Source organism: Rhamphochromis longiceps, linkage group LG15, assembly GCF_057381845.1.
Source record: "Rhamphochromis longiceps isolate RC_006_pf linkage group LG15, R_longiceps_female_GT1.1, whole genome shotgun sequence".
In the NCBI taxonomy this organism is placed as follows: Eukaryota; Metazoa; Chordata; class Actinopteri; order Cichliformes; family Cichlidae; genus Rhamphochromis; species Rhamphochromis longiceps.
Window position 1 is genome coordinate 35,283,626 of NC_140571.1, and position 14,290 is coordinate 35,297,915.

The window sequence follows — 14,290 nt, forward strand, 5'->3', positions numbered from 1 at the left end:
GTGTGAATACATTAGTGGTAGTTTGATTAAAGGCAACTAAAACTGTAAGGGTCAGACAGTCAATCCTGTCTTACTGTGTATCCTTGTGTTATTGCATGAAATCAGGACTTATCTACCCAGTCTGAGCAATGAAGACTGAAAGCACTGGGAAAGAACCAGGATTTTTATTTGAACTGTGTTAAGGTTCACTGATTTGTTTGTTATAGCATTTTATACTAATTAAGAACAATATTCTGCTAATGTTTTAATTTATTTTTTCTCTCCAAGGCGTATAAATTAAGGTTTTTTAACAGGAGCACAACCAGTAGTGGTAAATAAGAACACTGGACTGGGGGACAACAGACCTGCCCCAATAATGAGTTAACCAACTTTTTTTACTGGGTCGACTTGACCTGATCATTAGCATTACACTCTCACAAGCGAAAAGGTTTGGGGTTCAAACCTCTTGGACAGCAAGGCTTTTCTGTGTGGAGCTCTTCGCTGTGACTGTGTTGGTTTTCCTCCCCCGGTTACTGTATAGAATAAAGCACTGTGTGAATGTGCCTTGTAGTTAAAAGTGTGCAGTCAGTTAAACTAGAAAAGTAGTATTTTGGTGCCAGGTTATTGTGTTAAATAATCTTTAAAAGCTGATAATAAAACTGTCCCCATTTGCCATAGGAGCAGTTTGGTCGTACAAATATTAGATGAATGTCTGTTATTCTACTTTTCTCAAGTTTTCTTGGAGTCCACCTGAAAGATGTACACTTAGTTGTGCAGTGTAATTTAAGTCAGTGTCTTCATAAAAAATAGGTGTGCATGTGGATGTCCACAAGAAGGGTAATTTCAAACACTCATAGACCTCAAAAGTAAATGCATCAAAGTGTACAGTGTGGTTTTGTTTCCTGGTTATTGACTGGATATGATTTTAATGTGACATGACAAGCAGTAATGTAGGGAATACCTGTGAATTTCAGGTGTATATGCATATTTTGTATTGAAACGTGCACAACAACAATCACTGGCTTTTAAATGTTGAACTAGGAGTGAGCACGTGAAACAGCAGTCAGTCATGAGGCTGGCTACAGCAGACCACTGGGGCTGATGTCAGCCCTGCGGTATGTGCCTGCCGGGCTTGGCTGTAAGCTGACCCCCCCTCTATTTTGCTTCTATTTCCAGGGCGTGAGCGGAATGTCCGTGGATGAGAAGTCTGAAGCCCCCATGTATGTGTATGAGTCAACAGTTCATTGTACCAATATCCTCCTCTGCCTCAACGACCAGCGGAAGCAGGATATCCTGTGTGATGTGACTGTCCTGGTGGAAGGCAAGGAATTCCGAGGACATCGGGCTGTGCTGGCTGCGTGCAGCGAGTATTTCCTCCAGGCGTTGGTGGGCCAGGCAGAGAATGGCTTGGTTGTTAGCCTTCCTGAAGAGGTAAGTGTATCTATCGTATTGTTTCCCCTGACAGGTTTTGGTTGCAAGGGTGCAAAGGGTGCTGCGTTTTAGACAATGCAACAATAAAAACTCCTTGCTGGTGCAAATACAAAAACAATAGCAATAGCTTTTGCACACTTGCAGACAATCTTTGACTATGCCTTCTATCTACTCCCACCTCAAGCTAAAACACACAGCTCTTAACAACTCATGTGTTTTTATCACGTAAAAATCAACAAGGAAGGTTGCTGGTTTAGCTCAGTGCGTTGAGCAGCTGGCCTGGGTTCAAGTCCCGTCTCTCTGTCTCCCTCTGCTTTCCTGTCATCTCTTCACTGTCTCTGTCAATAAAGCTGATAAAAGACAAAATCTTACATGAGTACTACTGTGATGATTTTCTATGGTTATTATTCAAATATGGCTTATGCCTGCACAATAGATCCAAACAAGGAACAAAATATACAACATGGCTCATTAGGAATACCACTGTGTTTCATAGAGGGAGGGGTCATTTATGGCCAGGTGTGATTCTGTTTTCGTTCAGTAAACCATTCTTTGATCTTGATGATGTTGTAGTGTGTATATAGTGGATAATTATGCTTATCTAGATCACTTAGAGCTGCTTTGGAGTTCCCTCAGAACATGAGGAGGAAGCTGAAAGCTAAATAAATATGCTAAATAAATTCAAACAGGACCCTAGGGTGGGGGCAGGTTATCTACGTGTTTAAAACATATTGTAATATGTCACAGCAGCTATGTAATACATTATATATCATTTTTTTTGTGAACACGAATCTGTCCCAGGACCTCCCCACCCTTCCACATACATACATGGAAAACATCTAAATACTTTCTGTCACTCCGATGAATACATCAGGAGCAATTGCCCAAGGACACTTTGGCATGCAGACTGGAGCACCTAATTGAACCACCTGCCTTCTGAATAGTTGATGACCTTCTCTACCTTCTGAGCCACAGCCACCCCAAAGTAAGACTCAGTATGACATATGGACGTGGCTTGCATCTGGACGTGGCTTGCAAAGTGGCTTGCAGATGTGCAAATGTGCGCTTAAGTAGCACATACTTTGTGAGAGTTGTTACCTATTGAGGAATCAGCTGATGCAGGCTTGCATCAAGATCAGATGAGCTAATCTCATCTTTGTGGCTTGGCTCAGCTGTTGTGCTCAAGAAAAATGCAACTTATTAGGGTCAGGAAACTTAAAGACACTTGAGGTCTGTGACCTTAACGTCTGAATTCAGGTCATTTCAATTGCAACACAAAGTATATGTTTGAAGTATTTGATTATCACAATGCAACATTTGCTATCGCACGTCTAGCACAGCCACGCTACAACAGCTAGCTAATCATACTGTTTCAAGATTTATCAACAAATGCAAACACAACAAGAAAGTTTACTGAACAAAAGCAAAAAACTTTAGGAAAGCAAAAAGAAAAAAAGGACTGAAGAAATATTCACATGGAAACCTGGAAAGTAAAAAAAAGGACACGACTGTATTGATGCAGATAATTACTAAAGGAAGCAAAACAAATGGTCATGCACAAAGAAAGTCACTCCAAAAATAAAACAGGAAGAATTTGACATAGGCAAACATTATTAGACCACAGAGAGAGATTCACATGAGACACAGGGTAAAACACTAGGAAACACAATGAAAATACTTCAAACCTGACTCCATGACAGAAACATGTAAAGAAGCTGCACATGTGGACAAATAGCAAAGTAAGGAATATGGAGATCTCTAGTGCAGTTCCAGGAAAAATTGATATTACTCTTTAAGATGTTGCATCTGGGTTTAAATACAGGAAAAAACAAAGCATTATTTTATGCCATTTAAAGAAGGAAGTTATTATGACAGAGCAGAGGTCTGGGGAAGGTTTCTTTTATGTTTTGAGATAAAATCAGAAGTAGTCACTTGATTTGGATTCATCTTGGTCCCTCTCTCTAGGGGCTTGGCCAGCCCTTCGGGTTTCACAGTGGTACTATCAAATATCCCAGAATTTCACCTGAAATCCATCTGCTTCTGTTTTAATAATTTATTACTTCTCGGCCACATGTACTGATTTTCTCTTCAAGTAATTTGTTTGTTTTGCTTGTTTTTTTACTGTGTTCTGTTGCTGTAGAACATAGGCAACATAGATATTACTGCGTATTTTTATTTGTTCTCAAAATAACGTCAAAAACATTATTAAACATTCGTTTAGCTTAAATCACTAGAGATTATTAGCTAATTGTAACCTTCTGCTAGGACATCGCTATTTGCCAGCCAAGGAACTGATGTACATTATTATTTTAGTTTGTTAAAAAAAATTCTCTTCCTTTTCTGATCAAATTGGGCTTCAGCATTTGTTTACAGTACAGCTCCAGATCCAGGTGACAGCAAGTCAAAATGATGTTACCTATGTCCAGCAGCAGCCTGCATTCAGCTATAAATTGATATGGATCAGTTAATGTCTTTTATTCACTGTAACATTTAACTTTTGGGTGATGCCACAAAAAACGGAGAGAGCAAAAGAAACAGGCGAGAGTGGACACGTAGTCAAAATCACCAGAAATGATAAAGCTTTGGCTTCTGTTTTACCCACAACGATTGTGCAATCCCCGCTTGCGCTTATAATAATTATTGTAAGATTATATTTTTGATATTTTCTAGTTTCTAGTTGAGTGATGAGGATGGAGAAGAAAGGACAGATTATACACGAAATAGAGAAGTCGGGTGGAAAAACAAAAGTTATTTTTCACAAAGTCGTTTTTTATGTATTTCGCAGATGCTTTGTGTGTTTTCCAGTAGCACACTTAAAACATGCCACTGGCCATTCTGAAGAGAACACATTGATATGAATGGGAGCGTTTTACAGGATTGACTGCAAACATGGCTGCCACTACATTGCTGTGATGGACTACAAATCTATTCTTCACTTGTGAAATTAGGGTACACAATGCTCTGTGCTGAGTCTGAGTTTGCATGAATTCAAAAGCGTGTTGTGCATGTTTCTCATCTTGTTGGGTTTGCCGCAAATAGTTAATTAACCTCTTTAAAGACTGCGTCTTTGCCTCGCATTTGATAACTAAAGGCTGCACCCTCGAAAGGCTGGATTAGATTTAAATGTCTGCTTATTCACTCTGAATTATTATTCTTAGACACTTAGGGATGGGTATTGATAAGATTTTCACCATTCCATTTTCGATTCTGTTTAACAATTCGATTCTTTATCGATTCTTTTTTTAAAAAAAAGGAGAGCACTAAGGTCGATTAGCTTAGAACTTTGTTTTATATCTTCTCTTTGAACAAGATAGAAATTTAGGAGCAACATGGCCTTACAAACCCAACAGTGAGATCTTAAGAGATCCACAGCCTACGGCTCTTCAATGGGGTGTCACAGGGTCCCCAGGAAAAAAATTGTTAATTTTAAAACAATAAAATAAATATTCTTCTGTAGCAATAACAAAGTATAACAAATTATTCTGTAGCAATTACACAAGAATATCCAGTAATGTCCCTGCCTACAATTAAACACATTCACTTACTGAAAATCGGGGGCATCTGCTGTGGCAAATGGGTGCAAGCCTTTTACCACAAACTTAGTCTCTGCTTGGTGACATTGATCTATCCTGGCCTGAAAGGAGACGCTACCGGTAGACTGCAGCGAGAACTGCCAGCATCTGAGCCAGACTCTGTCTCTCTCATCATGGTCACCTAAATGCACAGTAATGGCAGGTTTTGTAATAAGGCAGATCACGCTAACATAATATGCACTGTTAGTTGATTATTTACCTGCCGCATTAACGGGAGAGGACGTGCAAACGTTACCGCTGCTGCTGGGTTGAGATTCACGAGTCCAGAGCAGAATTAAAAACACGACATTCATTTAAGGTCATCGCATGTTTTGTGAGCAAATGCTTTTGCATATTCGTAGTGTTTCCTCCCTTAAATGAAGTATCTACTTTGCAAGTATTGCCCTGAGTCGCCATGTTTCCTGCCAGGTAAATGACGCTCCGCAACGTGGTGACTTCATTCGGGTGACTGGAATCGATAAGGGAATCGTTTGCAAAAATGGCAAACAATTCCAAGGAATTGAAACAGTGGGAACCGGTTCTCAACAAGAACCGGGTTTCGATACCCATCCCTGTAGACACTACAATAGGTCATCCAGCTAAATAGGTTTGGTTTTGAAGGTACCATTGTCATGTTGATGACATCTGCAAACAGCCTAAGACATTAATATTAATTACAAGGCACTGCATGCATGACATTATGATTGGGAGCAGAGCCCCCGTAAAAGTTTGAACCTAGAATCACCCCTGCTATAGGATAAAGATTCAGGGAAAGGTGTACAAAGTGCTGATATTGCCAATTATCACCTGGCAGCTGCTGCTGGCACTGATGCTAGAGGCATGTAGCACTTTGAGGTGAGATCAGTGCCACCTTGGGTTCTGTGCTCATCAGGTTCAGCAACACTTCTCACTCTTCCTCACCTCAGATCTCACACTGTCGCTTTAAACAGAGCTACTTCAGAGCTCTTCAGCCAAACACATGATAAAAGCACCTTGCTGATGTATTGGTGTCACACATTCATATTCCTATAGACATGCGGTGCTGTGAAAACTGGGGCGCATCCCACTTGTGCTGCAGCTCCTCACTGGTGCTAGCGTGCATTAATAAAGTAATGCCTGCCAAATGACTTTGTTCCTGCACTTACTGTTTTTTTTATCTGCTTAACTCAAAGAAAGACTGCAGAGAACAGCTCACATGTGTTCAAATCAGCATCCCTGTAATTAAATGATTGCATGCTTGAATGATGTACCAGCTGCTTTGTGTTTCAGGTGTGACACAGAGTGTAGAAAGTAATATCTTTCAAATGCAGTCTTAAATGTGCCACAAAGAGTGAGTCTCACTGGGAATTTGTTCCTTTTTATTTCATTTGATAACGCATCGTATATTATTCACATTTAATCAACATGGCAGGACAACACATGAATATGAATAATCTTATATATATGAACATTAATTTGTTCTGGAGAATCTATGAATAAGGATATAAACATCAGACAATGTTATAGAATAAAGGTGATCCCCTCGCTGTAGGGTTTCAGGTTTTTCTTTTATTTGTCAACTTGTGAACTTGTGTATTTATAGTATTTTTGATATAAGACACACATTTGTAATGTAGAATGGTATACAATAAAAGATCAAAATGTCACTTGTCAGGTTTTTTTTTTTTAGTCTTTTCATCTTTTTTTTATTTTAACAGCTTTCTGTGGTTCTTCTTTAATATATCTCTCCAACACTGCAGCCATGATGTTCCTGTAATGTAACATCAGGGGTTTTTTGACGTTACATTACTGTTGTTTTACTTTCAGTGACTGAAATCTGCTGAGGCACCTCTGCCTCTAGTTTAAATGCCACATTTTCTCTGTCGCTGGAGTTGCTAGCTCAACCCTCACTGTCTGTGTCAGCTGTAAGCAGCAGCCTTTAGCTTAGCTGCATATGTTCAACACTTAACTGACACTCAGGTGTATGCAGTCAGGTGTTTCTTCAGCTATAGAAGTCCACCGCCAATGATAGGTGGAGTAGCCAGGTCTCTCATCTATAAATAATGTGACTGTGGGCTTGCACGGGTGACTCTAGTTTATCATAGGGATAAAAAAGCAGAAGCATGGTGGGCCCATAACCCAGAGGTCGATTGATGGAAACCATCCTCTGCTAGAATGGTAGAATCATTTCCTCTGGGATTAATGCAGTATTATAATTCTGGGGGGGAAATAGGTATTATTCATTTGCACATTTCCACCTATAGAGCACTAGAAAACAGGGCAATGGAGCCTATCCCGGCTACCTTTGGACTGTGGGAGGAAGCCGGGGTACCTGGACGGCACATGCAAACTCCCAAAGAACCACTGGCTAAAATCACATTATGCCACTTGAAATTTAAAATAAAAATAATGTGCAGTACATCATTACATTTTCATTTTCAATACTTAAACCTAACCAGCAAGTCAAGGTAAAATAAGGGGAGAGTAAAAACAAAACAAGCAGTATACCAAGTACATTACTGGTTCTGTCATTTTTGAGCCATGAATGAAATGAATTAGCAGCGTCTGTTTGCTTATAAATGTAGAAATTATAAATTTGCGTAGTTTAAATTTGACTCTGTCTGTGGCTGAGAGAGTTTTGGACGCATCAAAATTCATAGAATATTTCATCCTCTACTGTAGCCTATGGCAAGATGGCATTATAATTATGCCCCAGTATATGATCAGCTAGAAAATTACATTAATGTTTTGTTGTTACAGTATTTTCCCACCTCTAAGATGACACTTGTTCACCTGGTCCTTAAAAGCAACCTCTTGCAGCAATGCCAATAACTGACTGTCTTGGTATGAAAGCAAAGACAGATGTTTGGTGAAATCAGTGTTGTGTGACTTCTGGAACAGAAAAGCATTATGTTCCACTGTGATTTTGCTTCTTATGAATAAGACTACAAATAGCTCTTCAGTCATCTTTTTCCAAGCTTTACCAAGTAGTTGTTGTTGCCTACAGTTTGTTTGTTTTTTTAAATCACTTACAAGGCAAAATGTCTTGAGGTACTCCATCCACCAACTCAGCTTGATCAAGGACTCCATCTGCAAAATGCATCTGAAGGTGCCTCACACAGTCTGACCCCATACCAAGCACCGGCGCTGAACAATCACATATATAGCTTGTTAGACAGATGGTGGTAGTAAGAGCCCAGAGACAGACCCCTGCCTTCCTTAAAGATGGGGATTAGGAGATGAAGAGGCGGCTTTACGGGAATGAGCTTCAGTGGGAGTAGTGCTCACCCAACCCCCTCGATACAGCAGGGAGCCTCTATTTGGGCCCCGTTGTATTCAAATGCCACCAGAGGCATCAACACCCAGACAAATCAATCTAAGCTCGCCATTGTGCCACAGGTAGCCACTGCAGTATTGCCCTCAACAAGAAGTGTCACCATTCACAAATGTTCATCTTTTCAAACTGCTGCAACATCTCACTCTGTTTAATCTGTGAATCTCTGAGCTGTGGTAAATGGTAAAATGGCCTGTATTTGTATAGCGCTTTACTAGTCCCTAAGGACCCCAATGCGCTTTACACATTCAGTCATCCACCGATTCACACACACATTCACACACTGGTGATGGCAGCCACATTGTAGCCACCTGGGGCGCACTGACAGAGGCGAGGCTGCCGGACACTGGCTGCCCTCTAACCACCACCAGTAGGCAACGGGTGAAGTGTCTTGCCCAAGGACACAACGACCAAGACTGTCCTAGCCAGGGCTCGAACTGGCAACCTTCCCATTACAAGATGAACTGCCAACTCTTGAGCCACGATCGCAATTGGTATTGACATATCATTAAAATGCTGGTAAAAATCAACATGTATTCAACCCAGCTACGATAGCAGCAGGACAATGTGTCAAGTTACAAAAATCAAGAGGTGCACAACCGGCAGAAGTAGTCAATATGCCAACAGCTTTGTCCTTTGTCCTTTGCCAGGCAGTACGGGACAAAGTGCTAGTGGTAGCAAAGAGTGATGACACCTATTGTTCAGGAGAATACTGCCTAACTGCATCGCAACACGCGCAAAGGGACTAAAGCTACACTGGCACTTTGGGCAATTTCTCTGCCAGGACGAGAAATGATATAGCAAAGACGTATCATTCCTAAGATGCTGTTTTGAGTGTGCCAGGGAGAGTAGAGGAGTATAATCCCCACGTTTATGGTCTTTGTTTTTAACCTCCATAACCAGGCATTCCATCAGTTTGGGCTAAGCAAGTATTCTATAGAAGCATAGTGAATAAACAACATTTGCTGAATGTCATGTTCCTAGCATTTTATTTCGGTTTTCTACATTTTTTTAGAAAACAACACTATAATCACAATCTTGCTGTGTCTTAAACAGTGGAGGTGAGGTCATGTCCTCCCAGTGTCTGGCCTGTACTGTAAGCTGTACTGGCAGCAGATTAGACATACACTATCTGATTTAATCCAGTGTCAGGGGAGGTATACTTCCCCACAGCTCAGCACCAGGAACGTCTGAGCTTCTGTTGCCACTGAGGATGACACTTTCCTTATGCTACCAGTTGTCTCAGAATTACAGAGATGCTGTACTCAGTATCTCTGAGCAGACTATCAGGGGAAGTGGGAAAACAAGACACAGCTGAACTAAATCTCATAATGTGACAAGGGGTAGTGAAACTAAAAGCAAGGTACAAGCATAGTTTTATTGTATTCGTTTATGCTGCAGCTTTGTGCTCCATCTCCATCTCAATTTCCCACTTCTCAGATTTATCTTATGTCATCTCAGCGTACAGTAAAGGGCCTGTTTCATTTCCATTAGGGCTTCTTACTGTTTGTTTGAGCACACAGAGAATAATGCCAGGTTCCTTCAAAAGCTACTGTCACCAATAGAGATGGAGTGTTTTTCTCTTTTGCAGGGGAAACACTCATTGTGATGCTATGCCATGTCCTCATTAACATGCATGACATGCAGGAATTCACTGGAGGACATTTGAATAAATTATAGGAAAGTAAGAGCAAGTGCAGGGTGAGGGCAGAAGGAGAGAGAGCCGGTGTACTATTGTTAGTTTATGAAAGGATATTTGGCAGGTTTCCTAAAGGTGCCATGTGAATTGTCCGTGTGTGTATGATTTGTCACTGCTTGTAATTTTCTGCCCTGTAATGTATGATCTATCCACTTCTGATGCAAAGCAGGGCTGTTACCCTAAAATGGGCCCAGTCTGTTGCACTGATTAATTTGTTTCTTTGTGTTAAGTTGTACACTTACCATGACTTTCAGCTGCTAGCAGCACCAGTGAGAAGGAAGCTCTCTTCCCTCCCCTACTGTTCTCCCTTTAACAGCTAGTTACCAATAGTAACAGTCTCTCTTTATCTCATTTCTTCTGTGCTAGTTCTATATACCTTCAGTATCTATTCCCTCCCTCCATCCATCCTTTGTTGCTCCTTTTACACATTCCTTCATTAAGTGGCTGTGCTGGTTGTAACAGTGGAGTAATCACATATGGTGCAGGGCACACATAAAGATGTGCTCCTGCAGGCAGCAGCTGCTGATACTAGCTGAAAATAGATTCCTAGTTCACTCAGCACTTTTCCTCCAGCAACTTTGCTGTTAATGCAGCAGGCCGGCCACTCAGCCTCACTTAGGCTGCCACTATCACAGCAGATGTGCAGAGTGTAAAGGTGCAGGACACAAGAGGCAGATTGTTCCAACAAAAAACTGGCCTTTTATTTGGCCAAAAGTGAAATCAATCCTGCCACATCCAGAGCAGACAGCAAGCACAAAAGTGGAGGTACACCAACATTTTAACAATACATCTATATAGCACTTTATTTTACTTTTTGAGGTTTGAGTAGGGTTCATGGTTTGTTTTTGTTGCCTTGAAGTTTTTACAAGTGTAATTATCTCACTGCAATGGCAGATAAGTTCTTATCCTACAGAATTGTGACTTTATGATAATAAATCTGTAAAGTAGCCTTATAATGCAGAAATTAACATACTGTCATCAAGATGATTTAAGATGCAACAAGAACGGAAGCAGTGTAAAAGACACACAGTCTGTCATTATTGAAGTTCATTATTGGATAAATACAGAAGTATGTTGTTTATTAATTGTGCTGTGCTTATTAGCAGATAGTCTAGTCAAAGCCCCTCCCTCCACCCCAATCTGTCACAGTTGAACGCACTCACACTTACTCTAGCAGAGGCACACTCACCATCACAGATACAGCATCAGCAGTTTGCTTTTAACAATGACTGATGTCAGTGATTGTGCTCAGAAGTCTGTTGAGCAGGAACCCACTTTAAGGCGCATTGCAGCAGAGGCATCTGGAGACTGGATAAACAGGGATAGCTTCCAGACGCAGTTGCATTGTACCCTGCAGGTACAGGATATATTCTTAAACTAAGGGTATATCCTGACTAATGTGTTCTTGTTTCTTAAAACTATTAAAACTATTACTACATCTACACCAACTGTTTACATTAATCCAGTGTTGAGGACCCTTGAAAGTTCTGTGACAACTCTGGGACTGTGCTGAAGTTTTGATAAGCAGACACCTTTTTTTTGAAAAGGATAAACCATCATCCATTACCTGTCTTAGAAGTCACCAGATAAACTAAAATATTATAGAATTCACACATCTTTTGTATATGTATCTTTCTTTTGATTGTACTTGTGCTTGTTCTCAGTACAGGCTTCCTCAGGTGGATGGAAAATACTCCAGGTGCTGCTTTAATGTGTTACTATACTGACTTTGTGACAGCTGGTCATGTATCTTTAAGAGCTGCAGAGCCGCCAAGTTAAATGATTGGTCCTAATTTTTACCATTGGGGCAGTGTTTTTTTTCTGCAAACTGTGATAATGTGCACATTTAAAAAAAAAAAAAAACTTTAAAAATAAATTATTGGTGTAACCTAAGTAATGGGTATTCATATTCTAAACACTTATATCTATCGATCATAAACAAGACTATTTGTAATCATGTCACAGCAACAGAGAAACTCAGTTAAACTAATTATGCAAGTCAAACTTGCAAAAGGCAGCTGAAAATTCTGGAGAAGAATGTTGAGCTTTTACAGTGTGAAGTCATTTAGTCGTAAGAGAGACTTGTTTTAATTAAGGAAGAGTGATCCATGAAAGATGAAATGTTATTGTTATAATAGTCAAAATGTAACTTCCATAAAATCCCAAATAAGGATTATCTTTTGGAAACCTGTAATAAACTTTAATTGAAAACATACACTGCATTAATATATTTAGTGATGAAATAAACATTTTACACTGTATTTCATTTCATTACAATCTTTTTTTAAATATAAAATTTAGTTATCAATCGCAAACCAGTAACAAGCAGTGCAGTATCTGGCTGCTCCAGTCTGCATGCTAAAGTATACTTGGGCAAGGTACTGAACCCCGAGTTGCTCCCCAATGGTTTTATCAGAGTATAAATGTAGATAGAAAGCAAATAGGTGTAGAAAAAAGCGCTTGTATAAATTGGTATGAATGGATTAATTGGGCATGTGGTCTGGTTAATGTGGTCTCAAGTAGAGTAGAGAAGTATGAGTATAAGAACCCATACATTTACCATAAACACAATGCAAAAATGACAAATGGCACCAAAATACAACAGGAAGCAAGAAGCAATAATGAAACAGGAGAACGCAGACGCAAAACTAATCTTAGCATAGAGGAATGACGTAGAAGGAAACGTCAGGAACACTGAGTAAATAAAATAAACACACTGAGACTAAATAAACAAAATTGAAAACACGGAGGGAATACACCAACTTGACCATCTAAGTAATAAGCACAGAAAAGAATCAAACATACAATACTAAGTCCAGCAAAACATTTGATTTTTTTATTTAGTATGGTTTCTATATTTTCTACAGGTTTGATTACATTTGATTACAAGTTTGTATAGCCCACTAATAAAAAAAATACATACTTGTGCTGTAATTCATGAGGTAGACTTACCTTTTCCAGTCTATATGCTAAAGTGTCCTTAGTTAAGAACCTGAAACCTAAAATAGTTACTGATTTATCACTGATGTGTACCAAAGATATCACTAATTTTAATTTAAACTATGTGGATGTGAGCAGTGGAAAATTCTAGAAAACTCTAGGAAGTTCTTAAATTGTAAATATGTTGGTCTGTAGTATAACAAGAAATAATCCAAAGCAAGAGTAAGACTCTCTCTGACATTTGTTCTGCTAGCTCGTACTTGTTGGACTGATAAAAACCCCGATACATGGCAGTTTGTATCTTCTTCATTCCATACAACAAATGAGCTCAAGATATATGTACATGTACATACTACACTGCTCCTACTTGGACTTCTTTCTGCAGAGTAGCTAACTGAGTAATGGACATAATGAACAACTAAAGTTAAATATTTTTGTTTTATGTGTCTTTTTTCTTTTAGTCTGAAATACACTCAGTTGAGTGGCATTATTTGCTGGTATATTATATTTATTGTATTATATTATCTATCTATCTAGTTTATATTACAAGTACATTGTCAATTTGATATTCTTACAGTTGTTTGAACTACTTTTTATGAACAGCTTTAGTTGCTTTAGGTTCTTAGGTGATGTAAAGTGCTCTGAAAATGTAAAGTGGATCCACTGAAACACTGAAGCTTACTGTCCCACAGCCTGATAAAAGAGACATGGAAATCACCTCGGTTTGTCGCACATCAAAGTGAAATGAATGTGACTGATTAGGAGGGTTAGGTATTGCTGTATTGTTGTTGCCAGGAGTATGAAAGAGGTAAGTAGAATTCAGTAGAACACAGCATTAATATACCACATTTAGTGCACTTTGTGGTTTTGGTAAAGTGCAACAACGTATTTTTATACTGTTTTTTTTTTTTAAAGAATCATAGAAAATTTGGTTCTTTCAGCTGATTTTAAATCCAAATTCTGAACATGACCGGCTCCGGACAGTTTTAGTTTTTATTTTCTTCTTCATTCATTTGCAGACTATGTGCTGTTTTAGGGTTTGAGAGTAAAGACTAAATATAAAGTTCCAAATTAGTACAAATTTGATGTGAGGTCAGCAAGTACAGTAGTCATTTTTTTGGATCATAACGAACAATAAAATTATTATAAATTTGTTCGCCGCCAACAGAAGAAAAAAGAAAACAAAGAATAAAAATCCATGGGGATCTACCCTTGTAAGAAGTGAACCACATTTGTAGTGCAGAAAACCCAGGGTGAAGTTACCTGGGTAAGCCAAAATCCGGAGGGTTGGTGGTTCAAACCTTGGCTGCTCCACTCTACTAATAAATATCCTTAGATGCTGGATACTGACTCCAA

General features: G+C 39.3%; 1 protein-coding gene across 3 annotated transcripts in view; it reads left to right on the forward strand.

Annotated features, from left to right (window-relative positions):
• bach2b (BACH transcriptional regulator 2b) overlaps positions 1 to 14,290 on the forward strand; it is a 101,937-nt gene that overhangs the window by 58,778 nt on the left and 28,869 nt on the right. For all 3 annotated transcript variants that reach the window (XM_085383236.1, XM_085383237.1, XM_085383238.1), the window contains one exon: positions 1,156 to 1,410. In XM_085383236.1, the coding sequence (XP_085239362.1) occupies positions 1,156 to 1,410 (255 nt within the window). The remainder of the gene's footprint in view (positions 1 to 1,155; positions 1,411 to 14,290) is intronic.